Genomic DNA, 17,405 nt, shown 5'->3' with positions numbered 1-17,405 from the left:
TTCCCCCCGGGCCCCCCCCCCCTGCCCCTCTGGCTCCTCCCCCTGCCCCTCTGAGCTCCTCCCTCTGCCCCTCTGGCTCCTCCCTCTGTACCTCTGGCTCCTCCCTCTGTACCTCTGGCTCCTCCCTCTGCCCTTCTGGCTCCTCCCTCTGCCCCTCTGGCTCCTCCCTCTGCCCCTCTGGGCTCCTCCCTCAGCCTCTCTGGGCTCCTCCCTCAGCCTTGCCCCTGATGAGGGGAGCATTCGTTTGCTGAGTTTGGGGAAGTTGTTTTGAGTAATAAGTTAAGAACTGGAAAAAGGGAAATCGAAGACAGGGAAGGGTTGGCACCGTGCTGTAGTTAAGGAGACGCTGTAACAAAATGAACGTAGAACCCAGCTCCGGCCTCACTTTATAAAATTCCTGAGCGTTCTTTTTTCTCTGGTTCGACATACGAGCTATGTGACTGTCGTGAAGTAGGACTCGCGACGTAACCGTAACTGTAAAGCCAACTTCGGTTTGGCTCCAGCTGTCCCACGAACCTGTTGGGCAGGAGTCGTCTTCCCCCAGAAGCCTGGCTGCCCGTTTCCCATTTTTAGGGCCGCTGCCATAAGACCTTGGAGAGGCGTGTGACTGTCTCTAAATCACAGCACCACCTAAATGGAGTTAAACGTTACGCCCTTGGCTCTGGGGCCTGCGGGCGGAGGAGGGGCCGTGGGCAGCTTTCTTCGGGCTCCGCTCCCCATTCCCGAGTCTGTCTCTGATCTTGCCACGCTCAGGGGTGGGGCAAGGAGGAGCAGGTGGGCTTGGGGGAGGGGTGGGTCTCCCCGGAGGGGTGCTGTCTTAGGGGTTCTGTACCCCTCAGCCGGGCGAGTCGAAAATGGTCTCCGTCCCCGTGGGAGTTTTCGTGATTCCCGGGACGCAGCCCTGAGGGTCCCCCAGCCCCACTCCCATCCTGTCCCTTGGAGTCACTGGGAGTCACGGCTCCGCTCTCTCCTGAAGCCCCTCCCCAGCCCCTTCTCCTGGCCCTCCTGGCCCCTCACCATGGGGCAGGGCCAGGCAGTTCTGCTGTACTCGTCCTGTCACCACAGCCTTTGAAATGGAGCACCTGTCGCCTGCAGGCCACGGCCGAAACTGAGATGAGGAAACTTGCTTTTACATCAGGAACGGGGAACCTTTTTTCTGCCAATCGTCATTGGATATTTATAATAATATTCGTGTAATTAACTCAGCCCTCCTGCCTTGGCAGGGCCAGACCAAGTGATTTTGCAGGTGGCCCTTGGGCCCAGAAGTTCCCACCCGTTTTACATCCTGCTCCTGTGGCATTTTGTCATTTTAATCTTCTTTTAGCAGAACAGGGACTGGGCATCGCGCTCCGCTGCTGACCTGGCTGCTGGAAATTTCCCCGCTTCTCAATCGAGGGTTTAGTACCCACTCCAGGGCCGGGGGGACAGTTGAATCCTGGCGTGTGGCGTGTCCCCAGATGTCGCCCACGTGTGGCACTGACCGTGGGAAGGGGCTGCTTGTATGCCTGGCCCCTCAGCCTGACACTAGCCTGTGGGCACCAGTCTCGCCAGAGACGGGAGTGACCGCACTGCCCCTCAAAGGTCCAGGCCCTCGGAAGGTTAGAGGTCTTTTCAGTGGTTCTCAACCTTCTGGCCCTTTAAATACAGTTCTTCATGTTGTGACCCAACCATAAAATTATTTTCGTGGCTACTTCATAACTGTGATGTTGCTGCTGTTATGAATCATCATGTAAAGATCTGATATGCAGGATGGTCTTAGGCGACCCCTGTGAAAGGGTCGTTCGACGGCCAGAGGGGTCGTGACCCACAGGTTGAGAACCGCTGGTCTACCTGCTCTCATGCCTTCCATCACCTCGATCGCGGAGCAGCTCACATACAAATGCACCCGTGGGCCCTTCAGTGAGTGTCACTCAGAGTCAGGGGACCCCTGAGGGGCCACAGAGGCGTCACCGCTCCCCTCCCCCCGCAGAACTGCTGGTGTTGAACGGCTCGGATCCCGTGGCCGAGGTCGCCATCCGGCAGCTCAGCGAGTCTTCGAAGCTGAAGCTGAAGTCGCCGCGGAAGAGGAGCACGATCATCATCTCAGGGATCTCCAAGGTGCGTGCCCGCGGGGCTGGCGTTGTCCCGGCGTTGTCCTGGCGTTGCCCGCTGTCCCTCCCTGGGGGGAGCTGGCCGAGCTCCTGATCGATGTTTACAAATATCCGTGTTTACAAATGTCAGGCTCGGCCCCTCGCCCTGCACGGGGGCGGCTCTGGCGTGTCATTCTCGCCGCTCGCCCTGTTGATGAAGGAAACCTGGCCGTTTCCGACCGGGTGCTGTGGCTGGTGAGAGGTCGGTGAATCATTTGAAGAGAAGTTATTGAAAGAGAAAGGCCGGCGTGAGGTCAGGCCCCCCCCTGGGACGGCACCTCCACCCTTATCCCCGCTGGGTTATGGGGCGCTCTCACTTTCCACGTGACACATTTCCAAACCACGTCAACGTTTCACAATGAGTGTTGCGCCTTTTGCGCTCAGAGGCGGGGAGCTTGTTTTTAAACATGTTCCGATCCCCTTCTTTTTGCTGCCCTGTGACGTGTGTCCCGAGCAGGTGGTGGGCGCCAGGCAGGCCAGGGGGCTGGAGAGGCCAGCCCATGTTCCGATCCCCTTCTTTTTGCTGCCCTGTGACGTGTGTCCCGAGCAGGTGGTGGGCGCCAGGCAGGCCAGGGGGCTGGAGAGGGCAGCCCCTCCTCAACCCCTGCCCCCTCCCCCGCCCCCCGGCAAGGGGCCTTGTGGCGGTCCTGACGCTTTCCTAACATTTCAGAACGGACAAGGGGGATGTGAGCAATGGAGGAGGGAGAGCTGGGAGATGTGATGGTGGGAGGGACCAAGGACGAGGAATTGTTGAACCTGGAGGGCAAGGTGATTCTTTGAGGGCACCCGAGGGTGGGACAGGAGGCCCTGCATTCTCAGCTACAAGGAGAAAGGCCAGAATGGGCCACGGGAGGTGCCAGAGGTGAGTCACCATTAAACTCAGGGCCTGGGTGGCCGGTGCCCGAGGCCCAGCAGGCACAGCTGGCTGGCGGCCTTCAGCAGCTTCACCACGAGCAGGTGGGGCCTCTCTGGTTTCCTGCGTGCACTTCCAGCAACAGCCAGCAGGCAGCGATGGCGTCTCTGGAAGTTCCCTGACCCCAGGGTGGTTTTTGTTTTGTTTTGTTGAAGTTAGGGGAACATGTGAATGAAATAAGGATGAGACTTTGATCATCTCCGCTAAGGCTTTATTTTAGATTATTAGGAACCCGTGGATCTTAACATTTGACACAGTTACTATTTGCTCACATTGTCCGACCGCGAGTCAGTGGGCACTTCCGCAAGCCAGCACTTGAACCAGAAAGTGCAGTTGGTCATTGTCACCGAGCAGACACGCCTGTGCACCTGCTCCCCGATCAGAACCACAGACCAGCCCCACGGAGCCCCATGTCCCCCCATAGTCACTTCCCACCCTCCAAAGAGACACGTTCTGGGCTCCCAGCCCAGATTAGTGTAGCACCTACACAGGCTTTACACATGGGTAATTCTTAGGGTACACAGTGCATACCAATTTGTTCCCACGTTCAGGAAACCTAAGAATGCTGTAGGAACAAAGATTCAAAGACGACTGAATCTGGGGCTCCGGGGTCACCCTGTGACCTCCCCGAGGCTCACAAGGACAGGCTCTCTCTTCCACCTCACCTCCGGGTTCCCACGGGCGCCTAGCCGGCCCGTCTGCCGGGGCAGGGATGTCACCTCCCCCCGACCCCTTCCAAGTTCCCAACTCGGGCTGTGCCCCTTTGCAGTGACGAGTTTCAGCCCCCCGACATGCAGCTGCCAATATATACATACACACACAGATACATACATATATTTATAATATTCAGTTCTTTTTCTATTTAATTTTTAAAAATTCTCACTTAGGACATGCTGAGAGAGAGAGAGAGAGAGGCATCGGTCGGTTGCCTTGTGTGTGCTCCCTGATGGGGGATTAAACCCACAACCCAGGTATGTGCCCTGACTGGGAATCGAACCAGCAACCTTCCGGTGCATGGAGACGGCAGCCACCAACTGAGCCACTCTGGCCAGCACAGCTGCCATGCTAAAGGAGCTGCCTCCGGGGGCCGGGCCTCTCTGACACTTTGAAATTAGTCAGGCTGTTCGGACTAATTTCCGCGTGTCCTTTAACCTTCCCTCGCACTGACTGTCTCTCTCTCCGGACAGACCTCTCTGTCTCAGGACAGCGACGCTGCCCTGATGCTGGACTACGCGGCCTCCATGGACAGCGGCTGCCAGGAGGGCACCCCGTCCCAGCCGGAGGCGGCCCTGGTCTCTGCCCCGCCCGGTGAGGAGGAGGAGGAGGCCCCAGCCCAGGCCTCGCCGGCCCCGGAACCCCAGGACTGCGAGCTGGCCTCCTGGGACTCGGAGAAGGACTCGCAGGCCGAGGTGTGGGACGGCCACGCCCCGCTGGACCCCGACGGGGATGAGCTGTCGGAGAGCTCCCTGAGTGTCTGGGAGCCAGGGGCCCCCAAAAAGCATAGAGGTACGTGACCCTGCACCCCTGCACCGACCGCTGATGGCTTTGCTCCTGTGCTAGTTTCCCAGCTTCTGGTTCTCCTTGTCTGCGTTCCTTCCCTTCCCCGCAAGCGTTCCCAGCACACACGCCTGCGCTGAAGGTCTGAACTCACCTGGGCAGGGGGTACAGGGCTGGGCTTCAGAGTCCCTCTGAATGATGGTGGGGTTCATGCTTGGAGGGACCCCTCCTCTGTCTGCCCTACTCCCCAGAATAGAAGGAAACCAGGCAGAGACAGGGCTCCCCAAGTGTGGAGCCTGGCATCTCTGTCATTGGTGCCTCTCAGACGCCCCTCCCACCAAAACCAAACCACACCGCCCGGCGGAACCTAACACCCCGAGAGAGAAGCTTTCCGGAAAGGGAACAATCAGCTTAGTGCGGGTCCCACGAGGTGATCACGTCATTAGTGACCCGCGCCTCCCTTAGCTCTCAGCCAGGGCTCTAATGTGGGAATTTCTCCCGGTGCCGGCACTTCGGACGACAGGGACGGAGGGGACTTGCGGAGGGAGTGGAGTCTGGGCCTGGGGCCAGTTCCAGATGCGACTTCAGGACGCGCTGAGGCTCAGCTTCCTCCTCGTAACCGGGGATGTGCTCGCCGCTCCGCCCTCCTCCCTCCAAACCCTGCCCACCAGGCAGGAGGGAGACCCGGTGAGGAGCGCGCACGGGACCTGAGCCAAGCTGGAGTGGCGGGTGTGACTGGTGTGAAGTCCTCGGCCCCTGAGCGCGCAGACGGCAGGAAATGCCAGGTGGGGGCCTGGTCGGCTGTCCGGCCTCGGCCTCTGTGTCTTGTGGCTCGTGGTGCTCAGACAGGCGGGTGTGCCGGGGACATGAGCCGTGTCGGGGACAGTTTCCAGTGTCACAGTGAGAGTGGGTGCTGCTGGCTCCGGGGTGCTCAGCAGCCTGCCGTGCCCAGGACAACCCCAGCCGCACCCGTGGCCCCGGGTCCGAGGTCTGGGGTGGGAACCCACGCTGGGGCATCTGTGTCCATCCTCACCACCTCCGCCCCATTCGCTTCATGCCTTTCCCGGGAGCCACCCTCAAGTCGGGCCACAGACGGGAGGAGCTGGAAGTTAGGAGAAGAGAGAAAGGAGGCGGTTCCTGATGTCTAGACCCTGTGATGAAGGTCCCGCGGGCCTCCATTCGCCCGCTGCCTGGTCGTGGGTACGTCATCCGTGGGCCGAGTCTTGTGACTGGAGTGACCTGGGAAGTTGTGGTCTGTGCACTGACCTCTGGCCTGGGTTTTGGACGAGGCAGCGTGGCTGCTGGCCCACAGAGCAGCATCCCTGCTCTGGCCTGGTCTTTGTCCAGGGCCCGGGCAGCCCCAGGGAGCTCACCTGGCCCGAGGCAGGCAGGCGGGCGGCCCCTTCCCTCCCTTCATTTCCACCCTGGGAACCCAGACCTCCCACCCCGCCGCCTGGGTCACTCCGAAAGGCCAGCCTCGCTCCCCCAGGTCCATTCCCGGACCCTGATCCTCCTTTCCCCCTCCCCCGCTCCCCTTGGGTTTCCATCCCTGCCCTGTGTGGCCCTCCCGCTCCCTTCCTGTCACCAGCCAGGTGGCTGACACCCTCCAAAAAGGCACTTTTGGGGACCGAGGTGCCAGGCAGGTGTGGGGCCCCCGCTTCCAGCTGTTGCTCTGAGCGCCCCCCGAGGTTGGCATTTGGGGTGGCCGCGAGGATGTGGAGCCTGGGGCCCTGCAGACGGGCTTTCAAGGGACAGACAGGGCGGGGATTGAAAGCTGCTCTTGGTCCCAGTGCTCAAGCGATTGGCACTCAGCCCCTCGGAGATGGTGTCAGGCCCTCAACGTTTCCCTGATACGGGGGCCACATCCTTGCTGTTTTCCACCAAAATGTTTTGAACTGGTGATATAGGGAGCGGGCCTAAGGCTTATTGTTTTGGCGTAAGAGCCCGTATCTCCTGGGGTAGCAAGGAGCTCTGTGCTAGGTCTCCGAGCGTGGCCGCGTGTGCCGAATCCTGGGGCCTGCTGTTTGCAAATGTGACGCTGCAGGCAATACAGGAAATGTCCTCCCCAGAGTCGGGCTAATGTTGAGCTCACACCGCGTTGACGTGGTTGCACGGCAATGGGCATGTACTTCCCACGCCTGACCCGGGCCCTGGCAACAGCCGAGGTGGTCGAGTGCATGTTGCGTGTGTTTTACTGCAGCGAACACAAACGTGTGATAAGCAAACACAGGCTTGCCGAGCGCCCTGCCCAGTGACTCGCGTGTGTGTGTCATGTCAGCGCTTCAGCACTCACCGTCTCTCATTCTCATTTTGCTCTCGCATGCTTCCTACCTCCTCTCCATCTCGTGCTCATTCCCTTTTACTAAGAGGATCGCTGTGCCAACCAGAATTAATTGCCTGCACAGTAAGTTGTCTTTGTCTTATATGTATTTTAAAACGTAGCCTTGCTATGACTGTAACATAGCAGGGACCCATCCCCGTCCCTTCCTTTCCCCCTGCCTTTCTAGTTTTACTTCCCCGGGTGCTAATTCACTTCCCTGCTCGGTTAGTGTAGCGCCTTTGTCTCGGCCAATCTGGCGGGGGGGAGGAGGGCATGTCTCTGTTACCTGTTGGGCCCAAACAACCTCACTACGACGCGCACACAGGCTGGCCACTAACGTCCTCCAGGTCTAAGGAGCGGTCACTGACGCCTGGGCAGTGTGGCTCAGTGGTTGAGCGTTGACCCAGGCACCAAGAGGTCACTGGTTCAATTCCCAATCAGGGCACATGCCCAGGTTGTGGCTTCCATCCCCAGCAGCGGGTGTGCAGGAGGCAGCCAATGGATGTTGGTGTATCGCTCTCTTTCTCTCACTCTCTCTTCCTCTCTCTCTCTCTCTCAATAAAAAAACCCCCACATGATTTTTTAAAAAAGCAGCCACCATGGTACCCAGACCGTCCATGGGTCAGCCTGAAGCCCACACTGCTCTTTGGACACTGCGGTTTATAAGGTTGCTTTGGTCAGTTTTCCTTCCTATTAGGGTTTAAGGCAAATTCTGCAATGAGCTATTTATGTCTGTTAAACTCTGTGGAAACACAGGCATATATTTATTCAAGTTGTAACTTAGAAAAAAAATTTAAAATCCCTTCATATATTGTTTATTCTTCAGTCTTTAACTTTGCTAGAACCAGGGAAAGATTTTTTCCCTTCTTCCTGTCCCCCTTTACAGTTTTGGTTATTTGCCTCAAATTTCATATAACGCGGCTCCCAGTTTTACCCTCGGGAGTCGTTAAGGTGGTGGGTGAGTCTTGCTTCTTGCCTGTTGGGTGGAGCAGGCAGCAGGGATAAGGGAATTAGGCTTGGAAAGCCCGCCAGCCCGGCTCCTGTCCAGACTCTGGGCCCAGAGTCAGGTGCCGTGTACCAGGCTGTTAGTCACTGTCGGTCAGGGTTCTCGGAGCACCAGAGCCAATAGGCTCCATACCAGGGAATGGGCTCAGTGACTCTGGGGGCTGACGGGTCAGAAATTGAAGGCAGGAGACGCAGCAGGAGCTGACGAGGGAGTCTGGAGGCAGAACTTCTTTTCTCCGGGAAACCTTGGGTTTTGCTCTTTAGGCATTTAGTGGATTGGGTGGAGCCCATCCACAGTACAGGGTCATCTTCAGTTCAGGCACCGGGGTGTATGTGCCCACCACGCCCACCACGTGCCTTCACAGCCGCACCCAGGCCAGGTTTGATGGGATCACCGGTGCTTGGGCCAAACTGACACAGAAAACTGACCGCACAGTGTGAGCCAAGGCAGCTTCATTTAGTATTCCTCCCTGCTGAGAGGCTTGCTATGCTATGGCAACTAACCCCTTACCAGGGTGTTGTTCTAAGAGAGTCCACATGAGGGTGCTATAGTGACTAATCATTCTCAGGGTGCTGTTCCAAGAGTGTCCACACAAGGGCACTATGGCAACTAATCCCTTACTACGTTGCTGTTCCAAGATTGTCCACAAGATGGTGCTGTCATGACTAATCCCTTACTAGGCTGCTGTTCCCAGTGTGCCCACAAGAGGGCGCTACGGCGACCAATCCTTGCCAGGGTGAGGTTCCAAGAGAGTCCACATGACGGCACTATGGCAACTAATCCCTTACTAAGGTGCTGTTCCCAGAGTGTCCACAAAGTGGCGCTGTCATGACTAATCCCTTTCTAGGGTTCTGTTCCCAGAGTGTCCACCAGAGAGCTCCATCCCAACTAATCCCTTACTAGGGTGCTGTGCCCAGAGTGTCCACAAGAGAGCGTTATAGTGACTAAGCCTTCATGGGGTGCTTTTCCAAGAGTGTCCACATGAGGGCGCTGTGGCACTAATCCCTTACTAGGGTGCTGTTCCCAGAGTGTCCACAAGAGGGCACTATGGCGATTAATGCCTTACTAGGGACATAGTGGGTATTTTTGTGAGTCTTGGCTGTTGAAGAACTTGTCAGACCTGTCTATCAGGAAAAGAGTGAATTGCCAAATTATCCATAAAGCTCCCTCTGTGATCTGCAGGTCTGTCTTCTTTCAAAGTCACTAACACCTCCATGAGTGGTAATGAACTTCACAGACTTGCTGGACAGGCTCCCTGACCTTGCTGGGCCTTGGTTAATGGGATGTTGAGCTAATTTGTGAAAGGGTAAGATTAGTGAGTTCTGTTGCCATGTTAGCTTGCATTTGATCTTTAAGGAATCCTTGCTGTTGAAATTATTTGTGCTGCTGCTAATTTTTTTTCATCGCATATTCCACTCCCTAGTACATACAGATTGGTTGAATCATACCAAATCAGGGGGTAGGGGGCTGGGGGACCCCAGCGGCCAAGGCTGTTGCCATCTGGTTAGAGTCAATGATAGAAATCCCTGCCCTGGCATGGATACCAGGTGATAGTCCAGCTCACTGCTTCTACTTTCATAATCCTCCTTTCATTTCATCTTGTGTTTTGTACAAGCCAGATGCCACTCGTTTTCTCACGCAAACAGCGATGCTCCTGGAGTAATGAGCTGCTTATTAGAGTCATTCGCGTCTCCTCTTTTCTTTTTCACCTTGGCCCAGTCCCTCCAGGGTTCCTCCCGTCCACAGCCCCGCTGACCAGCCCTGTGCTTTGCTCTTCCAGGAGGCATTTTAAGGAGAGGTGCCAAGCTGTTCTTCCGCCGGCGGCATCAGCAGAAGGACCCCAGCCTGAGCCAGTCCCACAACGACCTGGTGTTCCTCCAGCAGCCGGAGGGGGCGCGGAGGAAGGGGGCCACGCTCTCCAGGATCCTCAACAAGAAGCTGCTGTCCAAGCACAGAAGCAAGATTGCCATGAACGGCGCCCCCAGGGACCCCGGGGTGTAGGCCCGGGCGGGCGGCCTCCTTCATGGCGATGCTGGAGATGTGGACCCGCTAACAACCCGCCAGGACGGAGTGGGATGCCAGCGGGCTGGTCTGGCTGGGGTTTTCCCGGCAGTGTCGTTTTTTGAAGGGGAAGAAAAGTCTGAGTCTCCAGCCGGGAGATTTCCCCAGAGAGAACTGACCGAACCTGCTTACCACCCGATGCCAGAGGAGAGGGGGGACTCCACCAGGTGGCTGAAGTTCAGTATCGGAAGGAGATTTACATTATGAACTAGAGAACACACTGCAGTGGGCGTGGATGGGCCAGGTTTGGGCCCCAGTTTCACCCATGCTCTGCTCCAACGGGTATTGTTTGGGGTCCACGCCTGGACCACGTCACAAGGAGCGGACGACCCTCTGTGCTGTCACTGTGAATGATGCATAGGTCACCTCTTCTGTTGGCTGCTCAGGAAAGGAAAGAACAGTGCAGCGGGCCCTGGGGCCAGAGAGGTGGGGCGCAGGCAGATTTGGGTGAATAGAGAAATTACGATAGGAATGGAAACACTATGACAAATGTGGGAAGACATTTGCCTTTGCTATTAGCCATAGAACTTGAAAAATTATGCAAATACTAAATATATCCTATGCATATTATGCTGAACACTTTTCTAAGTGTACGTTGAGCCTATTTACAAGTGGGAGATATATAAATTCTTATATGGTTTTTACACTTTCTCTAGTGTCCAAAGCTCTAACGGTGGACTTTTCCCCCCGTCTGGCTCGCACGAAACGGGGGTGCAGCACGCCTCTCCAATGCACTTAGGAGCAGTAAGTGACAGCCAAGAGACGTGGTACCCACGCACATACCTGGATTTTTCTCTCGTCCGACGTTGGTTTGCCAAATATTGCCAGTAGCTGAAACAAAGTACTTTTCGGGCAAAAGAGGAAATGATTTTATGTCTCAGGTGTGAGTCTTAGGAAGGGAAGTTTAGTGAAACACGGGCCAGGCTCGCGTCAGGTTCCTTCCAGGAGCTCGTCTGAATTCTACTGTGAACAGTCCTGGCGGACGTTGGGGGGAAGGCGTGTTTTTATTTCCAGTGGATCAAACGATAAGCTTGCGATACAACTTCAGTACCCTCCGTGACTTTCAGAGCACGTCCCATGTCAGGATCCACTTGGGTTCGGTCACAGTTGTCACGCTGCTCCACTCCTGAAAGTGCCACTTGCGGGAAACGGGCTCGTTAACAGGAGTCGTCAGCGTGAAGGGTGCTGACGGCTTCATCAGAGTCATTTCCCCCCAGTGAGCTGTAAAAGGCTGTTACGAAAACTCAGCCTCCATCACGGGTGTGAGTTTGGGGGGACTCCTTTGTACAGACACTTCTGTGAATCCTCAAACATCTATTTCAGGGGTAAGAGAGCTCTTGATGAGCTAAAACCTTTCTAAAACCAAAATTATAGAATCCTTTCCTTCCTTTATTTGGAGGGAGGAATTGGAAGACTGCATTAAGAATTTCACTTTAAAATGCATATTTAAAAATTCTTAGGTGTCCCAGCAATCAAGGGACTATAAAGTGACTTTTTTTTAAACCATACTTTGTTTTTAAAGATGATATTCCAGTTTTAATCATTGTAAAATAGAACCTGGCATTACGAAATACATGAATTCCAAATTCATCCCCAGGGTCAGCAACCACTACAGGCCTTTTTGGGACAGAGGGTCTCTTTAACGTTGTGTTTTGCTTGAAGGATTCCTGTCCTTTCTCATGGTAAGCAGACATGGAACACGCACGAATTAATTCTAAGAGGACGGATGTGAGAGAAGATAAGACACTGGTCAGAAGTTCTTAGTACAGTTCCGTGTTTAAGTTTGGAATTGAGATGGACTCAAATCAGCTCCAGTGTGGAGGTATCAGAGTTTTAGACTGAGTTTTTCTCACTCTCAAAAATCAAAACACAACCACAACGTTTTAGCCATTGCCGTTCCCAGATCGGCCCCAGGAGCACCCTGTCCACTGTTCACTGTCTTCGCCAAGGGCTCCGCTTCCTCAACTTCCTCGTGACTTGAAACCTCTCCGGGCTCCTGGGAAGGTGCCCGGCGGGCGGGCTCCCTGTCGCCCTCGTGCGTGAAGTGAGTGAGTGTACACGGACAGAGAGCGCGTCGTCACGGAGATCCATGTTTCTTCGTGTCTGCTGGGTACACGTGAGACCCCCTCCACCTGAGTTTGATCCAGGAGCCTGTCCTCCAGGCACACACACTGGTGGCCGTCCTGGCCTTTCCTGACGTTTCAGAGGCAAATGGAGCAGGAACAGGAGAGATGCCGTCAGGCAGCCCCGCGAGGCAGGGCTGTGTCTATACTGTGAATGTCTCCTTCCCGAGCTGTGTATCCACGTTTGTTTCTTAAAGGTGTCGGGTATTTATGTTAAAGTCAATGTCACTAAGGTGTAATACCAATGACGATTACACACGGATACAAAACACACTAATTTGTGATTCACCGATCCCCTACCCTTTCCACACGCTTTAGTGGCCTGAGGGCTCGAGTTTTGGTTTTGATGAAATTTTTTCAGAGTGATTCCTCATGAACACTAATCGGTCCGGTCCATCTGGACCCGGAGCACACGCTGGTTTTAACACGCTGGCTACGCTTCCGCGCTTTGCGTCAGGAAGCCCCTGTGGTCTCTGTGGAGGAAGGAGATGGAGTTTGCGCGTGCTTTGGCATTAACGAAAGTATCCGTCTCGCTTTCTGTTCAAAACCAGCTGTGAGGGAGGTTTAGACAGAGACTTCACTTAGATCCAGGCTCATCGAAGTTCAAAGCCAGCCCCGGGTTCCTGGGGACAGCTGCTAGGCCAGGCGCAGCCAGCCAATCACAAATTAGAAGCATGCCCAGATTGTGATTGTGCTTCTGGCCACATGTGGAGCAGAGTCGCAAATCTTGAGCAGGAGAGAAAGGTGAATGTGCACTGCTGCCGCCCAGTGCGATGCTCCCTGAGTAACAGTATCATGGCCCTGGGAACCTCACCGTACAAGCTGGTGGGCACTGGGGGTCAGGACGCTTACCTCTGCCAGGTGGCAAGCAGGTCTTGGCCTTGGCGCAGACTCCGATGCCACTGCCCAACCCGCCCAGGCTGGGTACCAAAGCGAGGGGCACAGGGCCCCGCCCGCTAAGACCTGCACAGCAAACTCAGGTCCCCTGGGTCCTTTCCCGAGCATCCCTCCTTCCCCTGTGAGGAGGAACCTGCCCAGTCCGCCAGCTCCCACCCGTCGGGAAAGTACCATCTATAACGGAGGCTTGTGCTTTTGTTGCCCGATGTCACACTGAAGTTACATTTTAAAACAGGAGAAAACAAAACGTTTTCTAGGCGTGTGGAAAGGGTTGGCTTGCCCTCTGGTTGATGAATTTGCGAGACGATGATTGTATTCCTTGAGCACTTTGGAACCCGGTCCCAGGCCCGCGCCAGCCGTGCAGTGGGCTCATTGGAGAAGATGTGGCTGGGACAGGGTGATCTTTAAAAAAATAAACGTGCACATGGAACACGGAAATCTGAGTTGTTTTTGCTGAGACGGTGAGCTCCCGCGTTTCCCGCCGGGTGAGCGGCCCAGCACCCGGGCCTTGGTTTTGCCGGCGCCTCAGCCATGACCGTGACCGCACGCGACCGGCACGGTCGGCTGGCGGGAGCAGGGAGGTGTCCTCCTGGCTGGGCTCCTGCCCCAGCAGCAGCGACGAAGGACCTTCGTGCGAACATTCTTCTCGCACAGGTTTTAAGTCACTCAGCGCCTTGTTGCAGGTCTGGGGCTAACCCACTTACTAGAAGGAAACGTTTGCAGTGAATGCTCGGATCATGGTGAATTGTGGGGGCCGCGTGGCCTGGTCCCCCAGCAGCGAAACCTGGCGCGAAGTGGCTGTGGGACCCTTGGTGACCCCCCGAGACCTGAGGGGCGCTGTCCCCTTGGAGTGGAAGCTTTTACCCTTGCACTGGCCCTCCTGTCAGCCCTGGCCCATGGGTGAGTGTGCAGCGGGGGGTGAGAGCAGCGGACGCCGGGAGGGATGGGTCTGCACCACAGAATCCTCACCCATGTTCAAAACCACGAGTCTCTACCACCTTGTGTTGGAGAGAACAGGGCTTGTGGCCTCATATGGTCTTTCCTGAACTTTAAGTGTAGTGCTCCCCTATGGGTGAGAATACTACAAAGTGAGATGCAATGCTTTGCACATGGGAGGATTTGAATGATCTGCTGATGACTTTATCCGTTATCTGGATGGGGAAAATTGGCCAGATTGAAAACAAACGCTAAAGAGGGTATAGAAAAGTGGCTTAGGGCCCAGGGGCGTGGCTCAGTGGTTGAGCATTGACCTACAAACCAGGAGGTCCTGCTTCAATTCCTGGTCAGGCCACATGCCTGGGTTGAGGGTTCGATCCCCAGGGGGGAATGTGGGGAGGCAGCCAAACAATGATTCTCTCTCATCATTGATGTTTCTTTTTTTTAAAAAAATATATTTTATTGATTTTTTACAGAGAAGAAGGGAGAGAGAGAGTCAGAAACATCGATGAGAGAGAAACATCGATGAGCTGCCTCCTGCACATCTCCCAGTGGGGATGTGACTGCAACCCAGGTACATGCCCCTGACCGGAATCGAACCTGGGACCCTCCAGTCTGCAAGCCGACGCTCTATCCACTGAGCCAAACCAGTTTCGGCCATTGATGTTTCTATCTGCTGCTCTCTCTCCCTCTCCCTTCCTCTCTGAAATTAATAAAAAAATTTTTTTTTTTTTAAAGTGGCTTAGGATAGCCCTAGCCTCTCCTGCCACCGCCACTGCACTTACCAGCCATGAGCCCGGCTTCCTGTGGGAGCACCCTGACCACCAGGTGGCAGGTCCTGCATTGAGCATCTGCCCCCTGGTGGTCAGTGTGCATCATAGTGACCGGTCGTTCTGCGCGTTCCACCATAAAGGTTGCTTAGGCTTTTATTATATAGACTAGAGGCCCGGTGCACAAAAATTTGTGCACTTAGGGGCGTCCCTCAGCCCAGCCTGTGCCCTCTCGCAGTCTGGGACCCCTCGGGGGATGTCCCCCGCTCCTCGGGGGATTGGGCCTAAGCTGGCAGTCAGACATCCCTCTGACATCCCGGGAGCCCTCGGGGGATGTCCACTTGCCAGCACGGAGCAGGCCTAAGCTGCAGTCGGACATCCTTAGCGCTGCTGAGGAGGTGGGAGAGGCTCCCACCACCATCGCTGCGCTGGCACCCGTCAGCTTGGCTAGTGGCTGAGCAGAGCTCCCCGTGTGGGAGCACACTGACCACCAGGGGGCAGCTCCTGCTTTAAGCATCTGCCCCCCGGTGGTCAGTGTGTGTCATAGTGACCAGTCATTCCCAGTCATTCTGCCATTAGGGCCAATTTGCATATTACCCTTTTATTATATAGGATTACCAAAGAGCCAGAGTGGATGGGATGTGTCAGTGGGAAAGTACATGTCTAAGGCAGGCCAGTGTCAGGGCTGGGGTAGCATCCCCCTCTGGGGCCACACGGTGGAGTGGTTACACCTTAATGCCAGCTGCTGGGGAAAAATACCGTGTTCTTAGGAAAACCCACTGATAATAACGGAAACTTATTTATGTTTATTTAAATCCTCCCAACTTATTTTTAAAAATCTCAAACCTACAGAATAACCTATGTACTCATTACCTAGATTCCCAATTCTGTCACATTTTGAGATAATCATCTTTCACCCACAATGCTTCAGAATGCATTTTCTAACAGGGCATCCCCGCATCAGACACTCAACCCAATGTTCATGCTTGGAAGTTTTTTCACTGATGCGATGCTCTGAGCCAGTACCAAGTCCATATTCAAATTTCCCCGATAACAACCTTTACAGGAGCCTTTTCTTGTTTTCTTCCTGGGGTTCAGTTTGCATTCATTGTAATCAACAAACATTTGACACTTTAAGCAACAAAATTTTTAACTCAAAAACTCTGGATGTGAGTCTGTCTTAAAAGACCCTATTTCCAGCCTTCACAGAAGGAGAATCCTGAACACACAGAATCCTGTGGAAGAGGCAATGATGGTGCTGTGACTCTGAACCGCAGCCGTGCTCAGGGCAGCGCTGAGAACGGCTTGATGGGGGTTGAGCTCATTTACTTAGTTTTTCGCTCTTGCTGTGACCTGTCAATTTTTCTGTAAGTGACCTGTTTGTGTGTATGTGTCCTGGTACATACTTAGTGTGCAGAGGCGCAGAGAACAGCCACCTGGGCATTTGGGAATTGCGAGTGCCGTCACTAGGAGGGGGGCGTGGGAGTGCGGTGGGTGCATATGAGCAGTTGTGCTGTTGGTGCCGTTAGAGGTTGGGAGCATCTGGGCAAAGGCCTGAGGCATGAAGGGATAACGGTGGAAAACTCAGGAGTGTTCCAAGAGGGAGGGGATGGGCACAAAAGACCCCAAGAACCTGTTTGAACAGGAAGCAGCTCAGCGAGTATGAGCAGGGCGGAGGTGAGAGGCACAGGTGAGACACCCAAAGGCCTGGGAGGCTGTGGTCCAGAACTACTGTCATTGCCAAGGGGAAGTCACTGCAGGGTGTCGGGGAGGACAGAGAAATGAGCCCCTCGCAGCATGACACCCCACACCTTCCTCTCCAAGGGTCCTCCTCCCACCTGAGGACGTGGGACTGCCTCATACGTGTGAACCTGGCTGCCGGACAAATCCCCTCTCTACCAGCTCCTTCTCCCACCAGGAAAGGAAGAGAGAGCTGATTTTCTAGTCTCTTCAAAATAATGAGAATATACTTTTAAAATCTTTGCTAATATGACAGATTAAAATGATCTCACTGCAATTTACTTTTTCCTCTTATTAGAGTAGGTGGGTGGCTTCTCATAACCTTCCGAGCCATTGTATTTTTTAAAATATATATTTTTATTGATTTCAGAGAAGGAGAGAGGGAGGAAGAAACATCAACGATGAAAGAGAATCATTGATTGGCTGCCTCAGGCACGCCCCCTCCAGGGGATCAGCCTGCAACCCCAACACATGGTCCTGACTGGGATTCCAACCATGACCTCCCGGTTCACAGGTCAATGCTCAACCACTGAGCCACACTGACCAGGAGCGCTGTATTTTCCTTGCTGTGAACTGTTCATAGACTGTGTTGTTTTTTCCTATTGGGTTACTTACTGTTTTATTGATTCATAAGGACTTGAGTCCTTGCTGATACCAATTTCAAATAGTTTCCCCCCGGTTCATCACCTCTTTTTGACATTATTAATGGGGGTTTTGGCCAGGCAGAAATGAACAAGGCAGCTTACTTCTCTGACTCGGGAAGGCCGGAACCGGGTTAAAAGACCCTCTACTCCCTTCCATTTCTAATATTTTGTTTCCACACTGCAACTGATGGAGGGGTGGAGGCCACACAAGCTAACCAAGCCTGGTAGGGGAAGGGGGCAGAAACGCTGGGTGCCAGGAAGTGGTCTGGCCTCACCGTGGCTCGGGGCGGGCAGCCCACTCCGCCTGGACTCAATGCCCAGCTCTGCCTCTCGCCAGCCAGAAGCTGGGCCTCTGGTTTAAACGCTCGT

The 17,405-nt window shown here is 54.7% G+C and overlaps 1 protein-coding gene across 1 annotated transcript in view; it reads left to right on the top strand.

The window, feature by feature from the left end:
• C2CD2 (C2 calcium-dependent domain containing 2) overlaps positions 1 to 13,376 on the top strand; it is a 45,551-nt gene extending 32,175 nt beyond the window's left edge. The window contains exons 12-14 of the mRNA XM_015568865.1: positions 1,970 to 2,097; positions 4,230 to 4,548; positions 9,646 to 13,376. Of these exons, the coding sequence (XP_015424351.1) occupies positions 1,970 to 2,097; positions 4,230 to 4,548; positions 9,646 to 9,866 (668 nt within the window). The 3' untranslated portion in view covers positions 9,867 to 13,376. The remainder of the gene's footprint in view (positions 1 to 1,969; positions 2,098 to 4,229; positions 4,549 to 9,645) is intronic.
• Positions 13,377 to 17,405: the final 4,029 nt, after the last annotated feature.

This window comes from Myotis davidii, unplaced genomic scaffold (assembly GCF_000327345.1).
Source record: "Myotis davidii unplaced genomic scaffold, ASM32734v1 scaffold512, whole genome shotgun sequence".
Classification (NCBI taxonomy): domain Eukaryota; kingdom Metazoa; phylum Chordata; class Mammalia; order Chiroptera; family Vespertilionidae; genus Myotis; species Myotis davidii.
Note: the sequence above shows the minus strand (reverse complement) of the source record. Positions and strands in the feature narration are given on the sequence as shown.